The 23,136-nt window shown below is 37.2% G+C and overlaps 2 protein-coding genes across 5 annotated transcripts in view; one reads left to right on the plus strand and one right to left on the minus strand.

Annotated features, from left to right (window-relative positions):
- The window catches only part of LOC116165495 (dual oxidase-like), a 26,434-nt gene extending 16,824 nt beyond the window's left edge, over positions 1-9,610 (plus strand). The window contains exons 18-24 of the mRNA XM_031479981.1: positions 3,528-3,621; positions 3,668-3,878; positions 3,925-4,045; positions 4,095-4,324; positions 8,887-9,045; positions 9,095-9,379; positions 9,427-9,610. Coding sequence (XP_031335841.1) covers positions 3,528-3,621; positions 3,668-3,878; positions 3,925-4,045; positions 4,095-4,324; positions 8,887-9,045; positions 9,095-9,379; positions 9,427-9,555 — 1,229 coding nt within the window. The 3' untranslated portion in view covers positions 9,556-9,610. The remainder of the gene's footprint in view (positions 1-3,527; positions 3,622-3,667; positions 3,879-3,924; positions 4,046-4,094; positions 4,325-8,886; positions 9,046-9,094; positions 9,380-9,426) is intronic.
- Positions 9,550-22,875, minus strand: LOC116165496 (voltage-dependent calcium channel subunit alpha-2/delta-4). Of its 4 annotated transcripts, XM_031479983.1 has the most exons (19): positions 22,715-22,875; positions 22,583-22,664; positions 22,425-22,529; positions 22,118-22,364; positions 21,934-22,065; positions 21,767-21,889; positions 21,464-21,711; positions 21,191-21,404; positions 18,667-18,803; positions 18,447-18,617; positions 18,325-18,399; positions 17,893-18,269; positions 12,221-12,628; positions 11,580-11,844; positions 11,286-11,522; positions 11,105-11,231; positions 9,972-10,179; positions 9,716-9,920; positions 9,550-9,667 (listed from the first exon to the last, which is right to left on the minus strand). In XM_031479983.1, exons 1-19 carry the CDS (start codon positions 22,804-22,806, stop codon positions 9,563-9,565), a joined length of 3,558 nt encoding a protein of 1,185 aa, XP_031335843.1. In that variant the 5' UTR covers positions 22,807-22,875; the 3' UTR covers positions 9,550-9,562. The 4 variants fall into 4 exon arrangements, with proteins under 4 accessions (XP_031335843.1, XP_031335842.1, XP_031335844.1 ...); XM_031479982.1 differs by having other exon boundaries at positions 9,716-10,179; XM_031479984.1 differs by lacking the exons at positions 22,425-22,529; positions 22,583-22,664; positions 22,715-22,875 and having other exon boundaries at positions 9,716-10,179; positions 21,767-21,846; positions 22,118-22,259.
- Positions 22,876-23,136: the final 261 nt, after the last annotated feature.

A 23,136-nucleotide genomic window follows, 5' to 3' on the forward strand; every position in this document is an offset into this window, starting at 1 on the left:
AAAAGGAAAGTTACACACTGTCTTTTTTTGAGGCCCTCAAAAAAAATGTCTCAGATCGACCCGGAAAAAAATGTTTCTTATAGAATGTGGCCTGTAGAATCCATAATTTCAAACAGTTTCAAGATTGGGCTACTAGTTCAAAAGTTACAGCCCTTTGAATTTTCTTTCGAAATTGGTTTCTAGTCTATAACTTTTGATTGAGAAGTCTGATCGAAAAAGTACGAATTGTTTTTGATTCTACGCACCAAAATTAATAAGAAAAAGTGTTTTCCCGAGAAATTTTGGTGCAGTCGATTTTTGGTAAAAAAGGAAGGTTATACTCTGCCTTTTTTTGAGTCCCGAAAAAAAATTGTCTCAGATCGACCCGGAAAAAAAATTTTCTTATAGAATGTGGCCTGTAGAATCCATCATTTCAAGCAATTCCAAGATTGGGCTACTAGATCAAAAGTGTTTTCCCGAGAAATTTTGGATTTTGGATTTTTTGGTAAAAAAAGGATGGTTAAGTTTTCAAATACTATGCGAAGTATTCGAATACTTCTCAAAGTTTTCAAATACTTTGCGAAGTATTCCAATACTAAATATTTGTGAAAGTATTTGAGTTACAAATACAAATACTGCTTCCATAAAAGTATTTAATTACAAAGTATTTGAATACTTTAAAGGATTTGAATACTAAAAAGTATTTACAAAATCGAATACTGCCCAGCTCTGATTCTATGTATATTGTATACATTCAGAATGGATGTTCTATAGAGATTCCTCTAACATCCGCGAAGTTTACTAGCATCTATACATACATAAATAAATTCTTTTCACTGAGTGAAGCTTTTTGTTTATTAAGTCTCCTAGTAGGTATACAATGGAAAATGTGCTTAAGAAACTATTATTGTTTTATTTAACAAGGTAGCTTGAGTCATCTTGATCGTATTCTTGTTCAACACTGTAATAGCGCGAGTTCATAACAAATAGGTTGCTAACATACCTGCCTCTCTTGTCCTTATATTAATTCCCATCCAGTCTTTACATCTCACTCACTAACACATATTTGCAACGTTAGATCATGCACACACGAAATAAAAATCATTACTTTCACTGTCCAAATTAGACAAACAAACTCATTAATAACTCGCAGAATAACACTCCTTATTTTAGAAAAATGAACTGTATTTGCAATAGCACCTTACTGTCTTCATCGCCGTAATTCACAGAAAATGAGGCGCTAACGTTTGTAACGTCGGTAACACAGAAAACGCATGTATCTAATCCAAAACGTATATCCATACCATATAATCCCATGTATATACATAGAAGATCCTCGTGAGGAGGTATAAGATTTATACATAAAAGATACATACAATGTGTGTGCCTAAACATCCATAGCACATCCAGAGCTGGGTAGAATACTTTCAAAAAGTATTTGAATACTAAATAGTAAATACTTTACACAAATCAAAGGTATTTGAATACTAAATACTTTTACGTCCAGCACAAGCGAATACTAGATACAGATACATTGAAAAGTATTCAAATACTTTAAAAAATAAGTATTCAAATACTTTAGAATGTATTCGAATACAGTAAAAAGTATTCAAATACCTTACTTGTCACTCAAATACATTAAAAATTTAAAATAGTATACTAGATAAAAGGCTTAATACTACTTAAAAAATCAAGTTATACTTTGTATGGGGTTAGCTTTTTTTTATATTTCTATTGTTATATACAAATTTAAGGGGAGTAAAATGACCTTTCTTATACCAGTTATATCCTTAAGAATACGTGTACCAGTTTTCAATGCGATCGTACGTCGTGCACATGACACGTACACCTTTCTGAAATTAATTCTAGCGATTTTGAAACAGATCCTTTTTTGAACATCCGTTTGTCCGTGTGCATGATAGTTTGTTTAGAAACGTGCGATCGCTTTGAAAATTGGTACACATGGTCTTAAGGATATAAGAAAGGTCTCTATTGTTTTTAAGTTACGTAGACTATCGAGTCAAAAAGTTTCACTCCAGGATCGTTCGGTATTCAGTTGTATCGGATTCTTATATTTGATTTTGTGACAATGGAAACTTTCCCTAAACATTTCTAAATTGTTCTCAAATATTTGAATAACTTAAAAGTACTGCCTTTTTTTGAGGCCGAAAAAAAATTGTCTCAGATCGACAATTATTTTATAGAATGTGGCCTGTAGAATCCATAATTTCAAACAGTTCCAAGATTGGGCTACTAGTTCAAAAGTTACAGCCCTTTGAATTTTATTTTGGTTTCTAGTCTATAAATTTTGATTGAGAAGTCTGATCGAAAAAGTACGAATTGTTTTGGATTCTACGCACCAAAATTAATAAGAAAAAGTGTTTTCCCGAGAAATTTTGGTGCAGTCGATTTTTGGTAAAAAAGGAAGGTTATACACTGCCTTTTTTTGAGGCCCTCAAAAAAAATTGTCTCAGATCGACCCGGAAAAAAATTTTTCTTATAGAATGTGGCCTGTAGAATCCATAATTTCAAACAGTTCCAAGATTGGGCTACTAGTTCAAAAGTTACAGCCCTTTGAATTTTCTTTCGAAATTGGTTTCTAGTCTATAACTTTTGATTGAGAAGTCTGATCGAAAAAGTACGAATTGTTTTGGATTCTACGCACCAAAATTAATAAGAAAAAGTGTTTTCCCGAGAAATTTTGGTGAGTCGATTTTTGGTAAAAAAGGAAGGCCTTTTTTTGAGGCCCTCAAAAAAAAATTGTCTCAGATCGACCCGGAAAAAATTTTTCTTATAGAATGTGGCCTGTAGAATCCATAATTTCAAACAGTTCCAAGATTGGGCTATTAGTTCAAAAGTTACAGCCTTTTGAATTTTCTTTCGAAATTGGTTTCTAGTCCATAACTTTTGATTGAGAAGTCTGATCGAAAAAGTACGAATTGTTTTGGATTCTACGCACCAAAATTAATAAGAAAAAGTGTTTTCCCGAGAAATTTTGGTGCAGTCGATTTTTGGTAAAAAAGGAAGGTTATACACTGCCTGTTTTGAGGCCCGAAAAAAAATTTTCTTATAGAATGTGGCCTGTAGAATTCATAATTTCAAACAGTTCCAAGATTGGGCAACTAGATCAAAAGTGTTTTCCGAGAAATTTGGAGTAGTCGATTTTGGTAAAAAAAAAAGGAAGGTTAAGTATTCAAATACTATGCGAAATATTTGTGAAAGTATTTGAGTTACAAATACAAATACTGCTTCCATAAAAGTATTTAATTACAAAGTATTTGAATACTTTAAAGGATTTGAATACTAAAAAGTATTTACAAAATCGAATACTGCCCAGCTCTGAGCACATCCAAAATGTGTATTTATAGAATATCCATACTGGACATAAAATACATAGGTATGTCTATTATAATGAATATACATAGGTAGTGTATACCTATATAAGATGAACAGGCATTCCCTGTACATTATGGTTTAAAATGGATATAAATATAAGATATCGAATGCTATGTGGGTATTACTTTATTACTATTACACTTTTATTATAGCACTCCATATCATTGGACATGGTTTCAACTTTTATCACATCTCTACACAGACTGCGGACGATCTTACCTGTCTCTTCAGAAACTATTTCCATCCGTAAGTCGGATTCCCCGAAGATACTGCGTTAAACATATTATTGTAGAACTCACGAATTACCGAAGTTTCATTACTGGGCATGGCAAACCATGACCGGTATAACGGGAATCATTTTGACGGTTATCATGATTCTTATTTACGTATTCGCTCAGCCATTTGTGAGAAAACACATATACAACTGGTTTTGGTACACCCATAGCTTGTATCCGGTATTTTTCATTTTTATGGTTTTGCATGGAACTGGTCGCTTGATACAGGTAAAATCGGACAAACTTGGAGTCATACTAAGTCACGTTTGTGTAGGAACCGTTCTTCCATTACTTCTTCCTAGGGCCGGTCGTTCTGTTTACGTTAGATACGTTAGTGTCTTTAAGTAGGAAAAAGGTGGAGATTCCTGTAATTCGTGCCCATATCCTTCCGTCCAGTAAGTTGAAACAAAAGTGATTAGGAAAATGCTTATAGTAACGTTTCAGGTGTCGTGGCGCTGGAGTTTAAACGTCCCGAAAGTTTTGAGTACAAATCTGGTCAATGGGTGCGAATTGCTTGTCTTGGCTTAAATCCTAGCGAATACCATCCGTTTACGTTGACTTCAAGTCCAGACGAATCAAATTTAACTCTGCACATTAGAGCTGTGGGTCCATGGACGAGGAATTTGCGTAAAATTTATAACAATTCTATCATGTGTGATAAATCCTTACCGAAGGTACGTTCGTACGCGATTGCAATAATACAATTTTGGTAAGTGCTTTAAAGCGAACCATACGGCAAAGGCAATTGTATATAAAAAGACTATTCTCTTTTACGCCATTTTGTTCATGATGATACCACCAGTTTCTTCTAGAGCATCACTTAAGAAACTGACACTTATAAAAAATACCTATATGACAAATACCTACACTGAGACGCGTAAGGCATATTTTTGGGTTTTTGAGTAAGCGGCTGACGAAGGGCGTCTCGAAACAATCGATGAGTTCGGGTTTGTTCATTTGTCCCTGTCTGCTGAGCAAATCGATGGTTATGGTGCAGACTTCGGAAGTCTCGTTTACATGAGGCGAAAATGATGGGCGCGATAGGGTGTCGGCCACCACGTTGGCTTTTCCTGGAATATACTAGAGGATCATGTTAAACGGTTGGGGGGATAGTGCCCACCGACTAGTTTGCCAGTGGGGTTGATAGACATCAGCCGCTTGAGGGGTTGGTTGCTGGTAGCCAGCGTCTTAGTTACAGTGTCTACTGTAATTTTCGGAAAGGAACCATCCGGCGTAATACCACAGATATACGTATTTACGTATATCTGTGGTAATACTAAGAGTCTGTGGGGTATGGTATCTTCGTCAGGAAAGCAAGATTCAATGTCCTTTATAGAAAACTACCACGAAAGTCCTTAGGGTTGAATGTTTTCAATTATACGTAACACCCAGTTCAATATCTTTTTTCTACACCTATAAAAATGCAAAATGCACTGACTAAATAACTTGATTTTAACCAGCCCTTATTCTCGTTCCATTTTCTATTTGAAAAGCGAGTCTTCAACTCGAAAATGTTCCTTCGCCTATATTTTACCACTCTTAAATAAAAGGCCTTCTTTCGAGTCGAAAGTTTTTCTTCGTCGCGAGATTTAGGAGTGCCCGCCACTTAACATGTTATTACCCGAAGTTAAACTGCTAATTCTTTACTACTACGCGGATTGATGTCCCTCTCGTTCCGGTTCTCGAGTTACAACCGCAAATCTTCACACATACATGAAGATATTTCTCGCAACGCCGCTAAAAATGTCGCCCGCGAATCAACACACTGGTGTTTGTACGTGGTCGCTCGTGAAATTAAACAAAAACCTTTCATTTTTACTTGAAATAAATTAAGAATAATAATAATTAGCGTACTTACTCGCTTACGAACGATCGCTCTTCCACTTCTCTCGCTACTCGAATCTCGCCCGTTAGAAGTTCTGAAACGGGACCCATTTTCTGAACGCAACGTCCTCGACTAGCGTACCTTTTTAAACGAATAGTAAACCTGTATTTTTGTCACGTGCTCGATTTTAAAACAACGGAATGAAACTCTTAGGTTGGAAAAGATCCTCGCAACGGTGCGGCGCTCACCTTCCGCAATACGTTTCTTGTTATCACTTGTTATCGATCGCCAGGTATACTTTTTTTATGTTCGCTATGAAGGGTAAGCGTAAATACAAATTCAAAACCAAACTTTTGTAACCGGCTAAGGGACCAACTATTAGAGCACAAAGAAAAATATAACATATAAAATGTTGGTATAGTCCTGAAGGCTCTTATGGACAAACACTTTGCACTGTGTAGGTCTTAAAAAATTTAAAAAACCCATTCAGGTTTGTTGACGATTTTTGAAGCCAAATGTCTTTACAGCGATCTTGAAAGTACATGGAAAACTCTTGAAGGCCCTTAAGATCCTCTCTAAAAGAATAGGCTTTCAAAGCTCTTAAACACATGCTCTCATACGATCTAAACATTTTTTCGCACCTACATATATAAAACCTCATAGAAGACATTAAAGGCACGACATTTAGAGGGAAGCGGACCTTCTTTCTTGAACGCAGCAACCATTAGAAAACCCGCATTTCGGAAAATGGAACGAACGCAACTTTTAGGTCCGTAGAGAACGTGGCAACCTCGCTCGCTTTCCCCAATACGTTTCTTATTATCGCCAGACTTACTTTAGTTCAAGTTTGCTATGAAGCGGTACATGTGGAAATTTCCCTGTTTAACAAAATACAAAATCAATTTTTAAAAGGGCAAAGCGTCCACCTATTACACTGTTCTTTACGCGTTACTCCTTTCGTCGTCATTCTTGTTTCAAATCCCCCCCCCTTCTTCTATACACTTTTTCATTTGTCTAAATTTCTTTCCACCAACTCACGCATGTCCAAAACCTCCCTCCTTATATATCCTTCACTTCTCTATTGTAAGCCGCTTTCAACCGTACCCCTAACAGATCTCTTTTTATGTCCAGTTCACGCCTCTTTATCATCGCGTAGTCGCCACCTCTCTAGTGCCTCTTTTACATTTTCCTTGCCTTTAAGCGCAAGGTACTTATTTTATGTTTGCCTCTATTTTTGAGTGGGCGGGGTTTCAACCAAGGCTGCTCTACCAATCCAACCCACTATACATTTATATTTACATTTTACTTCTATTCTATTCGCAGGGGAGCCCGACCGGGCAGCACTTAGGCACACCAGAGGCCCATTGTGCCTACCCCCTTTCTTCGCAACTGAGTTCAGAGCCCTTCCTCTCAATGAAGGATAGGACCCTGTTTAGCCTAAGTTGCTTCACCCTCCTCGGTTCCAGGTATCTGTCTCCAAGGAGTTGATATCTGTCCCTGATCAAAGCGTCACAGTGACAGACCACATGCTCGGTAGTTTCATCTGCCTCGCCACAGAACCTGCACGTTGACTCCTCCGCGAGCCCAATGTTATGCAGGTGATAGTTGACCATCCAGTGTCCCGTAAGGACACCAGTGATCTTCCTAAGCTGGCTTCTATTCAGTTTTAGAAGCTTAGAAGACCCCGATTTGCCAACGGGCCCTGTTAGAAAGGCCTTGGACTGTCAGAGTCCGGTTACTTGTTGCCACTGAGCCTGGAATTGACTGGTCAACCAATCTTTAATCCTGGCCCTAACAACGGAGGGAGCAATCCCTAGGGTAGGCTCGGGCCCGACGAAGACCCCACCACTGCCTTCGCGAGCCAACTCGTCCGCCCTTTCGTTGCCCCCTATTCCGCAGTGCGCTGGCACCCAAATCAAGCTTACCCTATTAGACTCACCTAATCTATCTAGGGTTCGCCTGCAATCAAGCGCCGTAGCTGATCGGAACCTGTCTACCGACAGGGCCCTCAACGCCGCCTGACTATCGCTGCATATGTATATATGCTTATTACGGTAACCTCTACGGAGGTTTTCCTGTGCACAGGTCATGATGGCTAACATCTCTGCCTGAAACACGGTGCTATGCTGACCAAGGGAGACGCTGACGCTGGCTCTCGGTCGATTACCATATATACCCATGCCCGTTCCCCTTTCTGTTTGGGACCCGTCTGTAAACCACACGAGCCCCTCAGGTTTGAGGAACGGGCAATCCGAGTTCAGCCACTGCTCCCTATCCGGGAGAATGACTTTATAACGCTTTGGTCTTAGCAAGATAGCCCCGATCACGCCCCTCCTTGCGAGGAGGGGATCGGTCCTGAGGGTTTCCTCCCAGATCCGCCCGTGCCCAAGACTGCCTCGATCCTTCCATTCATCCCAATCGTTTAGCCGTATGGAAGCTTTCCGAGCCTCTGCCTCCACAGCTAAGTGTAAAGGCTCTAGTCCCAGAAGTGCCTCCATGGCCAAGGTTGGCGTGGTTTTTAGGGCTCCAGTGACTCCCAGACAGGCGAGTCGCTGGACCTTTCCTAGCTGCTTTCTGTACATTTTACTTACTTTCTGTTGCAAGCAGAACTTTTTCAACTTGGCGGGAATTTTAAAACTTGCCTGCGCAGGCGTCTATATTAGATGAGTTAAAAACTTCAGTGATAACACGTCTTTGTCTTGAAACTAATTAGCTTTTATGCAGCGAAAAACAAGGCTTATCGCAACGATCTGAGAGGACACTTTTATAAAAACTACGCAAATAGTTCCAAATGATTCATCTTTTAACACGTAACAAAACTAAACCATGAATCCACTTAAAAATAAAGACCAAAAATAAATAATTGCGGACGTTTTATTTAATATCAGCACCAATCAGACACAAATCGCGCCCATATTGGTTGATTTCGAAGTCCCGGATTTTCATTAGAACTATTTATTTAATGATGTTAATTTTTATACAGTTCGAGTCGGTTTTTCAAGATCCCAGCAAGCCATATTTCACAATTATATATCTACGATATATGTAGGATGCAATGAGCCTTAGTAGAACAATTGTCGGCATATCAATTCTTACTAAGCGGGCGCAATTCGAAAAGCGCCGCCGGAGGAGTCTATAAATAGCCAAGATTAAACGTAGCTTCATTTATTTACATCGCTCCAGAGTAATCGTGATTTCGATGTAGCGTATACTTACCTTGCGGTTTATTTCTGCGTAAATGCAAGTTTATTATAGCGACTAGAAACAAGGAGACCCCCGGTTCGTATCCGTATTCGGATGCAAAATAAAAGGGAATGATATGTAAAAATATGCACACAATTTTATATATAGCTTTCTCAAGCTGGACCATGATGAAACGATCAACAATTGTCTATGGTCTTATAATTCTAGATTCACTTGGATGGACCTTATGGGGAAAGTCATCAAAACTGGTATCGGTTTGAGGTTTCAGTCTTGATTGGAGGTGGAATCGGCGTAACGCCATTTGCCAGTATTTTAAAGGACATCGTGTTTCGAGCAAACATTAAGCACAAAGCGCACTGCAAAAAAGTACGACCGCCTTTGATCTAATATGAATTTAGTGCAAGTTTGATTTTAGGTGTACTTCATATGGGTTTCGAGAACGCAGAAGCAGTTTGAGTGGTTGGTAGATATTTTGAGGGATCTGGAGAAAGTAGACGAAAATCAAATTGTTAGCAGTCACATCTTTATTACGCAATTTTATCAAAAGTTTGATTTGAGAACGATTTTATTGTACATTTGCGAAAGACATTATCAGAAGTTATCTGATAAGTCACTTTTTACTAACTTGAAGGCAGTTACACACTTTGGTCGGCCCGATTTCAGGAAGTTCTTCAAAAGTTTACAATCGCTACATCAGAATGTATGTAGGTATTTAGGTTAGAATTAGGTTTAATGATTTGCTTGTAGGCGAATACTGTTGGGGTATTCAGTTGTGGGCCTCCACCTTTAACTTCGTCGATTGAAGCCGCATGTGTCGATATCAATAGAATAACTGCTCATGGACCTACGTTCCAACATCATTACAAAAACTTCTAGAATTAGTTTAATAAAAATGTCTTTGGATGATGAATAATAGTGCGCTTATAATTAACAACTTTGTGTAAAATTGAATCCTTCCCGTTCTTCCACAGTCGTCGATTTCGCTTTCCTGCAAATAATCCGTTAGTATTATAGTATGTTTCGTATAAAAACATACAAGTGGGTGTTCATTATAACAACCCGTGAGTGGACTGCGAGGTAAATTGTTTAAATACAATTTTTGGCATGGAAATGTAGTGTCGTTCTCGTAAACAATGTCTTGAACCGCATTACTGTGCATGAAGTAACAAGTTTCTTCTACAGCGGTATTTATGGCGATAAGTAGTAAATTGGTGTGGGGGATTTGTTTCAAGTAAAACGGCCTGCAAATAATGAAATACTGGGTATTGATTAAAACAAGTGGCTTCCGAAACCTTTTGCAGTCATCTATCCTGAGCTCTTCTGGAAAAGGATTGCTGGTTTTAAACATTTTCGGATTGAAGGCGTATAAATGCCGTTCTAATTCGCATGCAGTACGGCGTGTTTCATGAACTGGAATCTTATTTTGCGCGTGCCAATCTTCTTCTTCCTGTTTGCAGTTTTTAAGACATTTTTTAGCAGTTGGTTTTGGGGGAGGCGGTGCTGAAAACATTGTAAGATTTATTCTTATTTCACATTTTTGATAGATATTGCAGAATCGGGGAAGGGGGAATTCAGGAGGCGAGACAAGAAAATTAGTTACTCCAGCCAAATTCGTTTTCAACCGTTTAACCAAAATGATCACAAACCGCAATTTGAAAAGCACCTTTCGTAAACATTTCGGAAAAATCCACCTGCAACTAAGAAAGTTGGCTCTGCGCATACACAATCCTTTTTTGAACGTGTGTTTTCAATTTGATTTTATAGAAGCATTTTCAGTTAAAATTAAAAAAAGCCGTCCTCATGTCCCTGCGCGTGACACGTGAGTTCAATAGCAAGCATTTTCTGCTGAAACTTCGGAAGAATAGGGCCACAAATAAGAAATGAGTTTTTTTAATGGTTTTTAATACGCGTTATTTGTAACATTTCACAAAAATTCGGCCATAAATAAAAAATTGGGTCTGCGCATGCACAATCCACTTTTTTGGTGTGTGTGTTTAATTCGCTTTTATAAAAGGTATCTTTGGTTACATTTCAGAATGTCAATGTCTGCGCATACTAGTCATTTTTTGGCACATAATTTCAATTTTTTGGGAACCATATTCTGCTGACATTTTGAAAGAATTGGGTCACAAATAAGAAAGTCAGCGCATGCGTATTTTAGTTCGCGGCTGGACAGTCTATGTCTTTAATTCATTTTTTACGTTGCACTTTCGCTTGAAAGGTAAAAAAATCCGCCCATAAATAAAAAAATTGGGGCTGCGCATGCGCAATGGATTTTTTTAACAGTGCACATAATAAATAATGGACTCCAAGGAATAAACCATGTAAGTATTCCAGTCATATCCTCGAATTCCCGCCCTATTTAAGCAGAAATTCATAAAGAGCGCACGCCGCCTGCAAACCCATAATATAGGTATATACTTACAGGAAGTATCTTGAGCGCTTATTTGTAGAAACTTCGCATCCCAAAGGAAAGGTATGTTTATTTTAAAACTTATCCATGCTATTTGCCCTAAAATCCACTGCACACTCCAAATGAAATAACGAAGTGGCTATAACACATGTCAAATGAGTAAGTAGGTAGTGATTTTGTCAACAAAATTTACCGTGGTTAAGACATTGCTACTGCCTTTGATCCACTGTGGGTAATAACAGATTGCTTGATAGTTGCGAACGGTAATTATCTCAAAAACTTCCAATCGCACCATGGCTTCCATTGTAACTCCTTCTGTAATACCAAAAAATCGCCCTGTAAGGTATTCTTCCTTCGCGACAACAATGTACCCAGAATGGTCAATAATGTAGCAATCTAATTCATCCTCGCACTTAAGGCAATTTCGGCACTGTAACATTAGGTCTACATTACAGGGGTTGTTAAGATTACATCAGGGATACTTTACCGCAGGTGATGGCGATGATACAATTTTGGAAAACTGTTGTCTTAGATGTGAGTGGGAGAATTGGTATCCCACTACCGCACCTGGCGCCTCTTTATCATCTTGAGTAAGGAATATTGCATGGCTTCCTGTGATTAATAAGTTTACGTCATATTTTTGCTCAAGCGGCGTTGAATAAACAAACGAGTAGTTATTATATCTATGTTCTATGACTGCGGTTTTATAAAATCGTTCATCAATGGCCCGTGGGTATAAATCTCCAAAAGTTCTGGAAAAAACCTAACTAGTAAACTGATCAAAAACAATTAAATCATTTGACATTAATGAGGGTGTAAAAACTTTAAACTTGGAGAAGCAGATGGATCAAAAGCCATACCGCCATATAGTCTCACTTTTTTCTGTGGATGTCACGGAATTCAAATAACCAGAAACAATGCTCACTATCGAATTCAAGTCGTTGACAAAATCCCTGCAGAACCAATAGGGCCAAAGAAAAACAATAATATCAAGGGAAAACATTCAAAATGATAACAGAAGGTACAAGACTATACCTATAGTCCGATCTCTGGGAGATAAATGAAAAAGAATAAGAAAAAAGTGAGAGCCATGCAAATTGAAAAGAGGTACCTAAAGTATGTACTTACGGATATTTCGGATGAACGTCCCCAATATACTCCCATCGAGTGAATCCACTCATGGTTGACACAAATCTAAGCGTCGCATTATAAAGCTTGACTAACTGGTACTCTTCTTCGGTACGATGTGTCCACGGTTCTTCAAAAGCTAATTTTGTTATGTTGGCGTCAAAAACTAGATGCTGCACTAAATTTTTGTCGCAGTAGTACGCATCATCCTCGAGCGTCTTGGCGCCGCAATCTTCGTCGCTCAGATCTTCCAAATTGATGTTCTCGTCGACTTCCTCCTCCTCCTCCTCTTCGTATTGCATCGTCCACTTAAAGTCGTCCTGGTTGATTTTACTCAGAAAGTGGAGTAACTCTTTTTCGGGCGTTTCATATTCGTGACCTTCCAGGTAGTGATACTTGCAATAGACCCTAAAATACAAGCATATTTGTTATCTTTCCATCTTTTTCGCACAAGTGATAAGATACATTCTGAAATTAGAAATTACGGAGAACACCGAAAACTAGTAGGGTAGGCATTTGAGAATTTGCTCATCATAGTTTTTGATGATTCAAGTTGGTCAAACCCAATTTTTAAAGTTTGCCTACTGAAGGTGTTTCTAGCTCATTTTTCTTATACTTATACAAAACCGCTGCCCTCTGAGGTCTCGGTTTTGAGATCTAATACCCCCAGACGGGTCGATGGAATTCACGCGTGAATAATTAGGGAATGCAATCCCGCGGCAAAATCTCGATCCCGGTTTTTGCGGGGTCGTTTATGTTAATCCCGAGAGATCCCGGTATTTGCGGGATCCCGAAAAATTTTAAATGTATTGGGAAATATCCAATTTTGTGCGGATCGATTAACCGAATATTCTCGAACAAAACATATCGTATTTCCCGGAAAGGATGCGTCACATCCGCTTTCGGCCTCCATGTTTATCTGGATTTCTAGAATATTCACAATTAATACAGTCATACTGTACTACTAAAGTCTTTATATAAACAATCAACGAGGATACAGGGTGTTTTAAATTGAGTAGGATGATTATCTATGTTATTGTTATACTTACAAATTCGGTTAAATTGGCAAAGTTGTGTCGTTTTTGATGCTGATAAATATTCTGATGCGAAATTTTGAAAAAAATCAATCGTTTCGTAGATCATTGGCAAAAAGTGAAAATCGTCATTTTTAAAAAGGTCAATATTTTAGTAACAAAGAGAGCTATCGAAGAAAGTTTCAAATAAATAGTTGCAAGATTCAATGGGATAAATTCAATGGACGTAGAAAAAAAAATTGCAAAATGGCGATTTTCGAGATATTCACATCAACTTCTTAATCGACGCCATGGCTGATTGTGAAACCAAATCCATTCGTTTATTGTCTCGCATAGTCACCATCGACACGGCCATGGAATTATTGCCATAAGAAATACATTGTAAACTTCAAGGCAAAATGCAAGGTTGATTCCCAAATGAAATACTAAGTGTTTGGTATCACTGGTTTTGTAATTTTTTTCTCTATCGAATGACATACAAATTAAATATGGCGTCCATTTAAAATCAGGAAGTTGATGCCAATTTCTCAAAAACCGCCATTTTGAAAAATTTTTTTCTACGTCTATTGTATTTATCCCATCGAATCTTGCAACTTTTATTTGAAACTTTTTCGATAGCTCTTTTTTGTTACTAAAATATTTGAACTTTTACGAACGACCTGTACGTATCTGCACTTACATAATGCAAAACAAACAAAAATATGGTGTACTTATGAGCTTGTGTAAACGTAATTGAAGTATAACTATTCTTTCGGAAAATGCCAAAAGTTGTATCTCCGTGAAGGATCGGGAAAGAATAACCATATCGCAGACGGAACTGCGTGTCGTAGAAGGCGACTAAACAATAGCAAGTCAGCCTAGCGCTGTACTTTGGAGGTCGAAAGGCGTTGGTGGACACGATTTTGACTTTTATTTTTTATTGATTATGACTTTGTGACGATTTTTGACATTAGCCGTCCTAAACATGGTAGTGTCAGGGGGCGAGCGAGAGGACTACTCTCCTTCTCTTTAAACCGTGTTGCGAAGAGACGATTTGTAAGGGTATTTGTGTAGAAGGCCACCAGGAAATGGTGAAGATCCTGGCACTGTACACGATGTAGTAGCAGTTTAAAGATGCAGATGGTGCAGGATAGATTAAGTATGAATTTTAATTTCATGTGCTTATGGGTTTTAGGTTTCCTCTGTTGGTTCTTAAAACCATGTGACTTCGCAGCAATAACAGCAGCGTAGTTTCTGTGCCCGTTTTAAGTTCAGCACTTCTTGCCTGGGTATCTATCACATGGGCGAGGGCAATTATTTTATTAGATTGGTAGTTGAAGTTAGGTCAAACAGAGGCTCTTCCAGTTTAGGGTGTGGAGTTGAAGTTTTTTGGAATTGCCCAGTTTTTCAATTGGGTCATGCAAGATATAGATTATAGAGAGTGGTTTCATTATTTGACAGGATTTCTAAAATTTTTTGGTTGTGTCACGTGGGCAAATAGCCCTGAAATCCGGGTCTGACTTTATAAATGCGTTTAAAAGCTTGGGGAGCTGGTGAGTCGTGAGATATGGCGTGGTTAGTACAAATTAGAGGGGGTTTTTGTTTATTTCGCAGTCGTCGTTTGCGAGGTTGATATGTCACGTGGGATTTGCTATATTAAAATTACCTACTCCACGTCAGAGCTGGGCAGTATTCGATTTTGTAAATACTTTTTAGTATTCAATCCCTTTAAAGTATTCAAATACCTTGTAATTAAATACTTTTATGGAAGCAGTATTTGTATTTGTAACTCAAATACTTTCACAAATATTTAGTATTCGAATACTGCGCAAAGTATTTGGATACTTTGAAAAGTATTCGAATACTTCGCATAGTATTTGAATACTTAACCTTCCTTTTTTTACCAAAATCGACTACTCCAAAATTTCTCGCGAAAACACTTTTGATCTAGTATAGCCCAATCTTGGAACTGTTTGAAATGGTGGATTCTACAGGCCACATTCTATAAGAAAATTTTTTTTCCGGGTCGATCTGAGACAATTTTCTTTTCGGGCCTCAAAAAAAGCAGTGTATAACCTTCCCTTTTTTACCAAAAATCGACTGCACCAAAATTTCTCGGGAAAACACTTTTTCTTATTAATTTTGGTGCGTAGAATCCAAAACAACTCGTACTTTTTCGATTAGACTTCTCAATCAAAAGTTATGGACTAGAAATCAATTTCGAAAGAAAATTCAAAGGGCTGTAACTTTTGAACTAGTAGCCCAATCTTGGAACTGTTTGAAATTATGGATTCTACAGGCCACATTCTATAAGAAATTTTTTTTCCGGATCGATCTGAGGCAATTTTCTTCCAGCCTCAAAAAAACGCAGTACTTTTAAGTTATTCAAATATTTGAGAACAATTTAGAAATGTTTAGCGAAAGTTTCCATTGTCACAAAATCAAATATAAAAATCCGATAGGTACACCAAACTCGATAGTCTACGTAACTTAAAAACAATAGGGACCTTTCTTATATCCTTAAGACCATGTGTACCAATTTTCAAAGCGATCGTACGTTTCTAAACAAACTATCATGCACACGGACAAACGGATGGTCAAAAATGGATCTGTTCCAAAATCGCTAGGATTAATTTCAGAAAGGCGGACGTATTATGTGCACGACGTACGATCGCTTTGAAAACTGGTACACGTATTCTTAAGGATATAACTGGTATAAGAAAGGTCCTTTTACTCCCCTTAAATTTGTATATAACAATAGAAATATAAAAAAAAGCTAACCCCATACAAAGTATAGCTTGATTTTTTAAAGTAGTATTAAGACTTTTATCTAGTATACTATTTTATATTTTTAATGTATTTGAGTGACAAGTATTTGAATACTTTTTACTGTATTCGAATACTTTTCAAAGTAATCGAATACCTTTGATAGTATTAGAATACTTTTGAAAGTATTCGAATACATTCTAAAGTATGTGAATACTTATTTTTTAAAGTATGTGAATACTTTTCAATGTATCTGTATCTAGTATTCGCTTGTGCTGGACGTAAAAGTAATTAGTATTCAAATACCTTTGATTTGTGTAAAGTATTTACAATTTACTATTTAGTATTCAAATACTTTTTGAAAGTATTCTGCCCAGCTCTGCTCCACGTGGAGTTAATGAATTGATTGGCTTACCGTCGGATTACCTAATTTTTGAGCAACGTGTTTCAAATTTAAATCAAAGAAGCCATTCATTATACGAGACCTAGGATTTTGTATAGACTGCCCTTTGAATCATTCGGATCAATTATTTGGACCAACCTAGTCAATACTTCGGGGTTAGTTAGTTTCCTGTATAGAACAGGTAACCACATCTTTGTATTCAGAATAGCAATAAACCATGTAGACAATTGATACGATTCAATCTCAGACCTTTCAAAAGGTCATAAACATCAACAGCGAGCATCATAAGAAAGAGACTTCTGCGGTGGACCATATGGGTGGCAGAAACCAAAGACTCGAAAAAAAGAAGCACCTCGTTTGACCACTGGTACTAGAAACGATAATTGCACTTTAAAAGTGGTTATCTATAAACTAAATTTTCATGTTTCTCGGAACTGACGTTAATAATTATCTCAACGGAAACAGCATTGTCAATTCGCATGTGGAGCAGCTTGTGTCCCTGTATTGGTCCTCTAAAGTGTCAATTCTATCCGAACAAAAAGAAAAAACTTTAGTGTTGAAAACACTTATATAGGATGCTGGTTTCCAAGTGGCTAGGATGGGGAAGCGAAAGTAGATTTAATATCCGAACGCCACAGTTCGTGAAAGTGAATTACTAGTGGTTTGCGATCGGCTCGGTAGTGGTAAGGTATAAAGCATGTTTATAATTTTGCTGTGTCCGTCCGTCCGTCGGCCCGTTACCACGATATCTCGAAAACGAATGAATCGATTACGATGAAATTTTGCAGATGGATTTTGGAGATCGGAGTTTGTGAATTGGCAATGTAGGCTAAAAAGATAAGGACATCCATTAGCCATGAAACGAATTGCAGGAGGCATAGTTCTAGCCATGTAATACGCAATGCCAGAAGTTGAGTCTAATCGATTCAACATTCACAGTGCCCTTTTGTATCCCGACCATTTATGAACCGAATTGCAAACTCTGTTATTTATGAAGGTATTTAAATAAGACTAAGAATATAAGTAAAACTAACACCAGTTTCAAAATTTGGTTTTGCGCATGCACAGTGCTCACTCTCTTATTTATTAAAGCATTTAAATAAAATTTGATACATAGGTACTTGGAATAAAAGAAAATCTAACGTCAGTTTCCAAATTTGGTTTTAGGCATGCGCAATGGCAACTTTCTTATTCATGAGAGCATTTAAATGAAATTTGATCTATAGTCAGCATAAAAGCAAATCTAATCCCAGTTTCAAAATTTGGTTTTGCGCATGCTCAGGAGCTCGTTTGCTCGTTATTGGTTAATACCAATAATGTCAAGCAAACGTATCCTTCAAGGAGCTCAAGTGTTCGAGTTGCGGGTTGTCGTTACCAGGCAATTTTCAAACATTTAAAAGAGCTCACTTCAAAACGAATTATAGTAATAGAAAATATAGGTATTTACCCGTGAAATGAAAATAGAACTAACGAATTTAAGAGTACCCTACCATTTTGGATGTATTTTCCAATTTGTCCCATTGAAAAACGATGTAATATTTACAAAACTGTGCTTGTACGTTTCCAGCTTGTCTTCCACTTCAATGGAATAATTTCCATATAAATCAGGGATCGCAAATCCAATTGAAAATGGAGTGCCATTAATAGGGGCATAATAGTAATCGTTTACTTCTCTCGACACCCTTCTCATGTTGTCGTAGTGGAACTTGATTTTTAAGTCGTGCAAAACTCCCTTTTCCCCTTTTACCATCGCTGATCTTAATTCTGCCAATTCACTTCCGATCACACGAGGTCCAGCACCGTCGTCCAACTGTTCCACTTCGGTCAAATCGATACTATTATAATTAACGGTTAATTCGCCATCAAACTACAACAGGGATTTTGGATAAACCTAAAGTACTGAAAGAGTCATTATTTGTTACCATTGGACTTAAACCCGGATGTTTCAAGACGTATCCATTGTTACTAACGATAAACGAATGCGAATTGGCTCCAGTCTATAATCTTTATTTAAATATTACTACACGCTAACCGGATAACTCACTTTATAAGGGAACATTAATTTTGCAATGTCTCCAATCGGCACGTCCGTCCCAGCAACACCAAGCAATTCCGCCTTTTTCTTACTTGTATTGTTAACTTTTTTATTAAACGCCGGCCCAGCGACTGATGTCAGCAACCGGTATTGCTCAAAGTTTTCATTGCCCATTGAAAACTAAAAGTTAAAAATTTATAACTTCAGAATTGGAGTACATCCAGCTTACCGTTTCATCCACATATGCATGCGTCCAAGACAGCGGATTCTTCTCCGCTTGTAATACCAAAGGTCGAGCTAACACCATTACGTACTTGTAAACAGCTTGAGTCACTTGCTCTAAAGCATCTACATGGCAATGGTACCCTAAAAAGACATTTGTAGCAATTAAAAAACCGCTTTTTGGTGAAATCAAAATTTGAAAAATATTCGCTCGCTTGAGATACGGGGGAAAATCAAAAAATTGTCAATCTCAGAATGACGCTATATCTTATTTCTTTAAATGTATACTATCTAAAATTCTCTTTTCAAAACATAACACGAAAAAAGTTAAATATTGATTCAAAAAGATTTAAAAGAGCGAAACATTTAAAAAATGCAACAATCTTTTGAAATTTTTTGAATCATTTGAACCTTTTATTAAGCTTTTTAAGTCCCTATGAATCTTTTTTGAATATTTTTAATCATTTGAATATTTTGAATGTATTCTTGGTATGCTAAATTTTTCAAAAGAGAATTTTATATTCTATCTTTATCGATTAAAATATATAGGTATACGGTGGTTTTTTCTACCCTACAAATGTGTGGAACTGACAGGTTCACTTAAGTTTAACAAACAAATTGAAGCGTCAAAATAAAATTTTAATACAAGGTGACTTAGATCGCATTTGTTTTGGTTTTTTTAGAAGAAAATCATTTCAAATGCGAATATTTCCGAAATGAATCAATAGAATTTAAAAAGCAAAGCAGATTAGTAATCATGATTAAATTGGCTTTCAAATAATGTGCCATTTGCCATAGGATTCCATTTAAAATTTTAAGGGTTAAGCTCCCTACGTAGAGGGGTGAAGACTTGGGGTCGTGATTTGTATTCCAAAAGTTGTCCCCCTCAAACACAAAATTGACGTGTTTGAGGATTTTTCGAAATTGCTAAATTTAATACCCTAAAAGCCCTCTGTATACTTCTCGTTGGGCCACTCTGTATACATAGCATATGGTAATATAATATCGTAGTAGCTTTCTAGGTAAGTAATCGGTGAACGGCGGTTAATGATTTTTTTGACCTGATGAGTAAAGCTGAGGCACGAGTTAGGATCAAGATCCAAAGATATGTGATAGGTATTCACAAAGCTATAGGTTGCCACTTTACCGTTTCAAAAACTGGGTTTATAATTTGTTAATCATAGGAAAATTTTCACAGATATCGCTTCATAGGGAACATGAACAAAAGTATGTCTGGCAATAAGAAGCGATGACAAAAACCGTATTGTGGAAAGCAAGCGCGGTTGCCACGATCTCTATATGAACCTGACTTTCGTTCCGTTCTGTTTAAAGCCGAGCACGAGACAAAAATGCAGGTTTAGCCATTAATTGTCATTTTAAAATTTTTTCCAGTGCCGTAGAAGATGCAACTTTATTATATGCAAGTGAGGTCTTCGGCCTTTGTAAATGTAACTAAGCCGTTACAATACCTAACCACAGACAAATTAATTTGTGGTACAATACCTAACTTCCTTAAACTCCGTCAATTACTTTTATTGTAGGTACTAAATAAAAAACAAATTACAATTTTTCAATGAGCGTAAAAATGCTGAAATACAGAATTTGGCTACTATTTATTAATCTACTCTGTAACGGGGGCCTATTAATGTGTTTCTTTGATTCGATTTTTTTAAGATTTATATTTCGTGGTGCCTTTTTCTGACTTTTATCCGTGTAAGGACGAGAAAGAACAACTCTACCGCAGAGGACACTGTGTGTCATAGGAGACAACAAGTAGCCCGCAACCTTAGCGCTGGAATTTGGAGGGGAAATAGGTGTTTGTGGAATGACAACATTTTGACTTCTATATTTTTTACAGATTACGATTTATCATTGCGACAATTTTTAGACGATATAGTAGTGGCCGCGGTAATGGCACAAATTCTGAATTTTTTCCATTGTGTTACGTGGGCGAATGGTCTCGAAATACGACCCTGGATATTGAAAACTTAAGCGCCGGTTAGTCGCGGGATATGGCGCGATTGGTTCAGATTTTGTTTACTTTGTAATAGTAGTTATCGGAATTGATGTCCATAAAAAAAGTAATTTTGTTACAAGACCTCCATTTCCGCAGGGTGGACTTTATTTTGTGCTATTCGAATACGCGTTGAGCCGCGAATCACCTGTAAATTACCATGGGGTGTGTTTTATTTGTAAAAAGAAAATTTGCTCCTACAAGTGAGACAAAGTGCGCTTGCGTTAAGTACGGGCGTAAAGGTTATAAAAGCGCGAATTAAAGTTTTTTGGTGAGCCTCACTTACACAGGATAATTTACGACTTTGAAACTATTACGGTAAATACGAACAATAGCGAAGTTTTAAACATTGTGTGCAGAATTGTTAAATAGAGGAAATTGGTGATGTGATTGTTTTAACTTATTGGATCAACTAGTACTTCCAATTTTTGGGATGAAGGGATATCGCTAGTCGTCTGCACAATTTTGCAAGAAACTAACAGTAATAATTAAAAAAAAATTATAAATAAATACTTACCTCTATTATTACAGGCTATCCACATAGACTCTTCTAGATGTGCCGGTTCTTTCCCTACTAAATAGGTGAAAATTCTTATTGGTATACTGTCGTTTCCTAGTCTATTATATTCCTGGATAATCTCACTTAAGTTGCTCGGAATGCCATCCGATATTAACATAATGGCTTGGTTGCACATACGCTGGTTTGCACTGCAGTTACGAATTTCTCTGTACTGAAAGCAATAAGGCACATCACCATTTCCTGTCTGTTCAAGTTATGGTTATAGCTTACATGTTGCAATAAACCAAACGCACCAACTAAAGCCAAGTCTACGTTAGACTTATTAATTGGTTCCAAATAAGGTAGGGCATCCAAAATGACTTTAATATTTTCTTCAGTAGCTTGAACGAGTTTACCTCCAAAGCAGGGTATTAAATAGTCAACCGTTTCGGAATAATTCATTACGTTTATATAATCGTTATTTGAAAGAGTTTGCAAAATCGTATTCACTATCAAAAATGATATGTGCTTGCTCCAACCTGAAGACGAAACAGCGATAAACTAAGTTTCGCCACTAATGGCTAATTAATTCACCTTGCATAGATCCAGAGTTATCCAACAGTATTACAACATCCTTCGTGCAAGTTGCTGCCTCAATAAACCACGTTCTTATTCTACAATCAAATAAACCCTTATCTGATATTGTCCAATTCATGGCTAAAATGATTCAGTTATAGATTTACAACGAGGTTTGTTTATACCTGGATAGTGCCGCATAATCCCCGATGAGCTGCCAAAATACTGCCAGGTAAGGGCAGGATCGGCACGGTAATTTTGTATAAAAACTTCGTCCAAAACTGATGACCATTTGATGGCTGTTTCAGCTTCATCGTCTGAAAAAAGAGTTGGCACTGGTATTATGGTCGGTTGCCGAGAAGAACTTACGTCTATGATAAATGTTGGTAGGAACGTGTACAGAACTGTGTGCTGTATTGACAGGAATATTGAAAAAATGAGTGTCGTTATCCAAGTCCATACGCCTGTACATGTCTATATCAGGATCAGAATGATCCTCATCATCATCATTCTGATCATCTTTGATAGGGGGATTTGATCTGTAGTACGTATAATTGCGATCGGTATCATTCAATTCAAATTCAGCTGCTGCCATTTCGGCTTTTTTTAAAATGCACTGCAAAGTATGCTAATGAGAACATTTTTCTTAAATAGCTATATCTATGCCAATACATACAACCACTGCTTTCCTTTTCTTCATCATCATAGCAGAAACATTTTTAACGATATCATTTATAATCTTTTCTGGATCCTTCGTTTCGGGATTTACAAATGCGTAGCTCTGAAGTGAACCAAATGTCACCAATCCATTCATACTATCAGTGTTTTACTTACATTTTCAATGTCAAGTCTTTTAGTTACCACTGTACCCAGATTCCAAAGCTGTTCACCTAACTTATCCGCCCATTGCGATATTCTGAAAAGGGGTTAATACAAACAGGCTGTCGTTATCAATGCGAAACTTACAGATCTCCCTGCGTCATACATTTAGAAACTTGCGGCAAATTGCAGATAACAAATAATAAAGCGGCACTAATAACTGTGTAGTATAGTTTCATTGTAGAGCGTGTTAAGGAACTATTTTCCTGTTACTTGTAAAAATACGACCTTATTTTTAGATCCGTAGAATGGTGCCGAACCTAAGCTTATAAATAGATTTTAGAATAGACGCGTGTTCTAGCAGTCACTTATACTCGTATAAGTTCACCCTCTATATACTTTGAAAAGGTAAAGGTTCGGTTCATGTAAATAATCAGTACAATTATTATTTATTTGATCCTACCAACTGCATTTTTGAACTGGCACTCATCTTGAGCCGAACATAATCTACATCGACGACTTCTTCACCGGGTCTCGTAGGTACTAAACCTCATTGCCAAGATAATATG

The sequence above is a fragment of the Photinus pyralis genome, unplaced genomic scaffold (genome assembly GCF_008802855.1).
Source record: "Photinus pyralis isolate 1611_PpyrPB1 unplaced genomic scaffold, Ppyr1.3 Ppyr1.4_LG3a, whole genome shotgun sequence".
Classification (NCBI taxonomy): domain Eukaryota; kingdom Metazoa; phylum Arthropoda; class Insecta; order Coleoptera; family Lampyridae; genus Photinus; species Photinus pyralis.

Bases quoted from the DNA above. Each gene is read 5' to 3' on its own strand.
- LOC116165496 (XM_031479982.1), bottom strand. From the start codon at position 22,806: ATGAAACTATACTACACAGTTATTAGTGCCGCTTTATTATTTGTTATC. The intron at 22,530-22,582 runs GTAAGTAAAACA...GGTTCACTTCAG, and splicing joins AAAGACTTGACATTGAAAAT to AGCTACGCATTTGTAAATCC. The intron at 18,804-21,190 runs GTAAGTATTTAT...ATGTCTTTTTAG, and splicing joins GATAGCCTGTAATAATAGAG to GGTACCATTGCCATGTAGAT.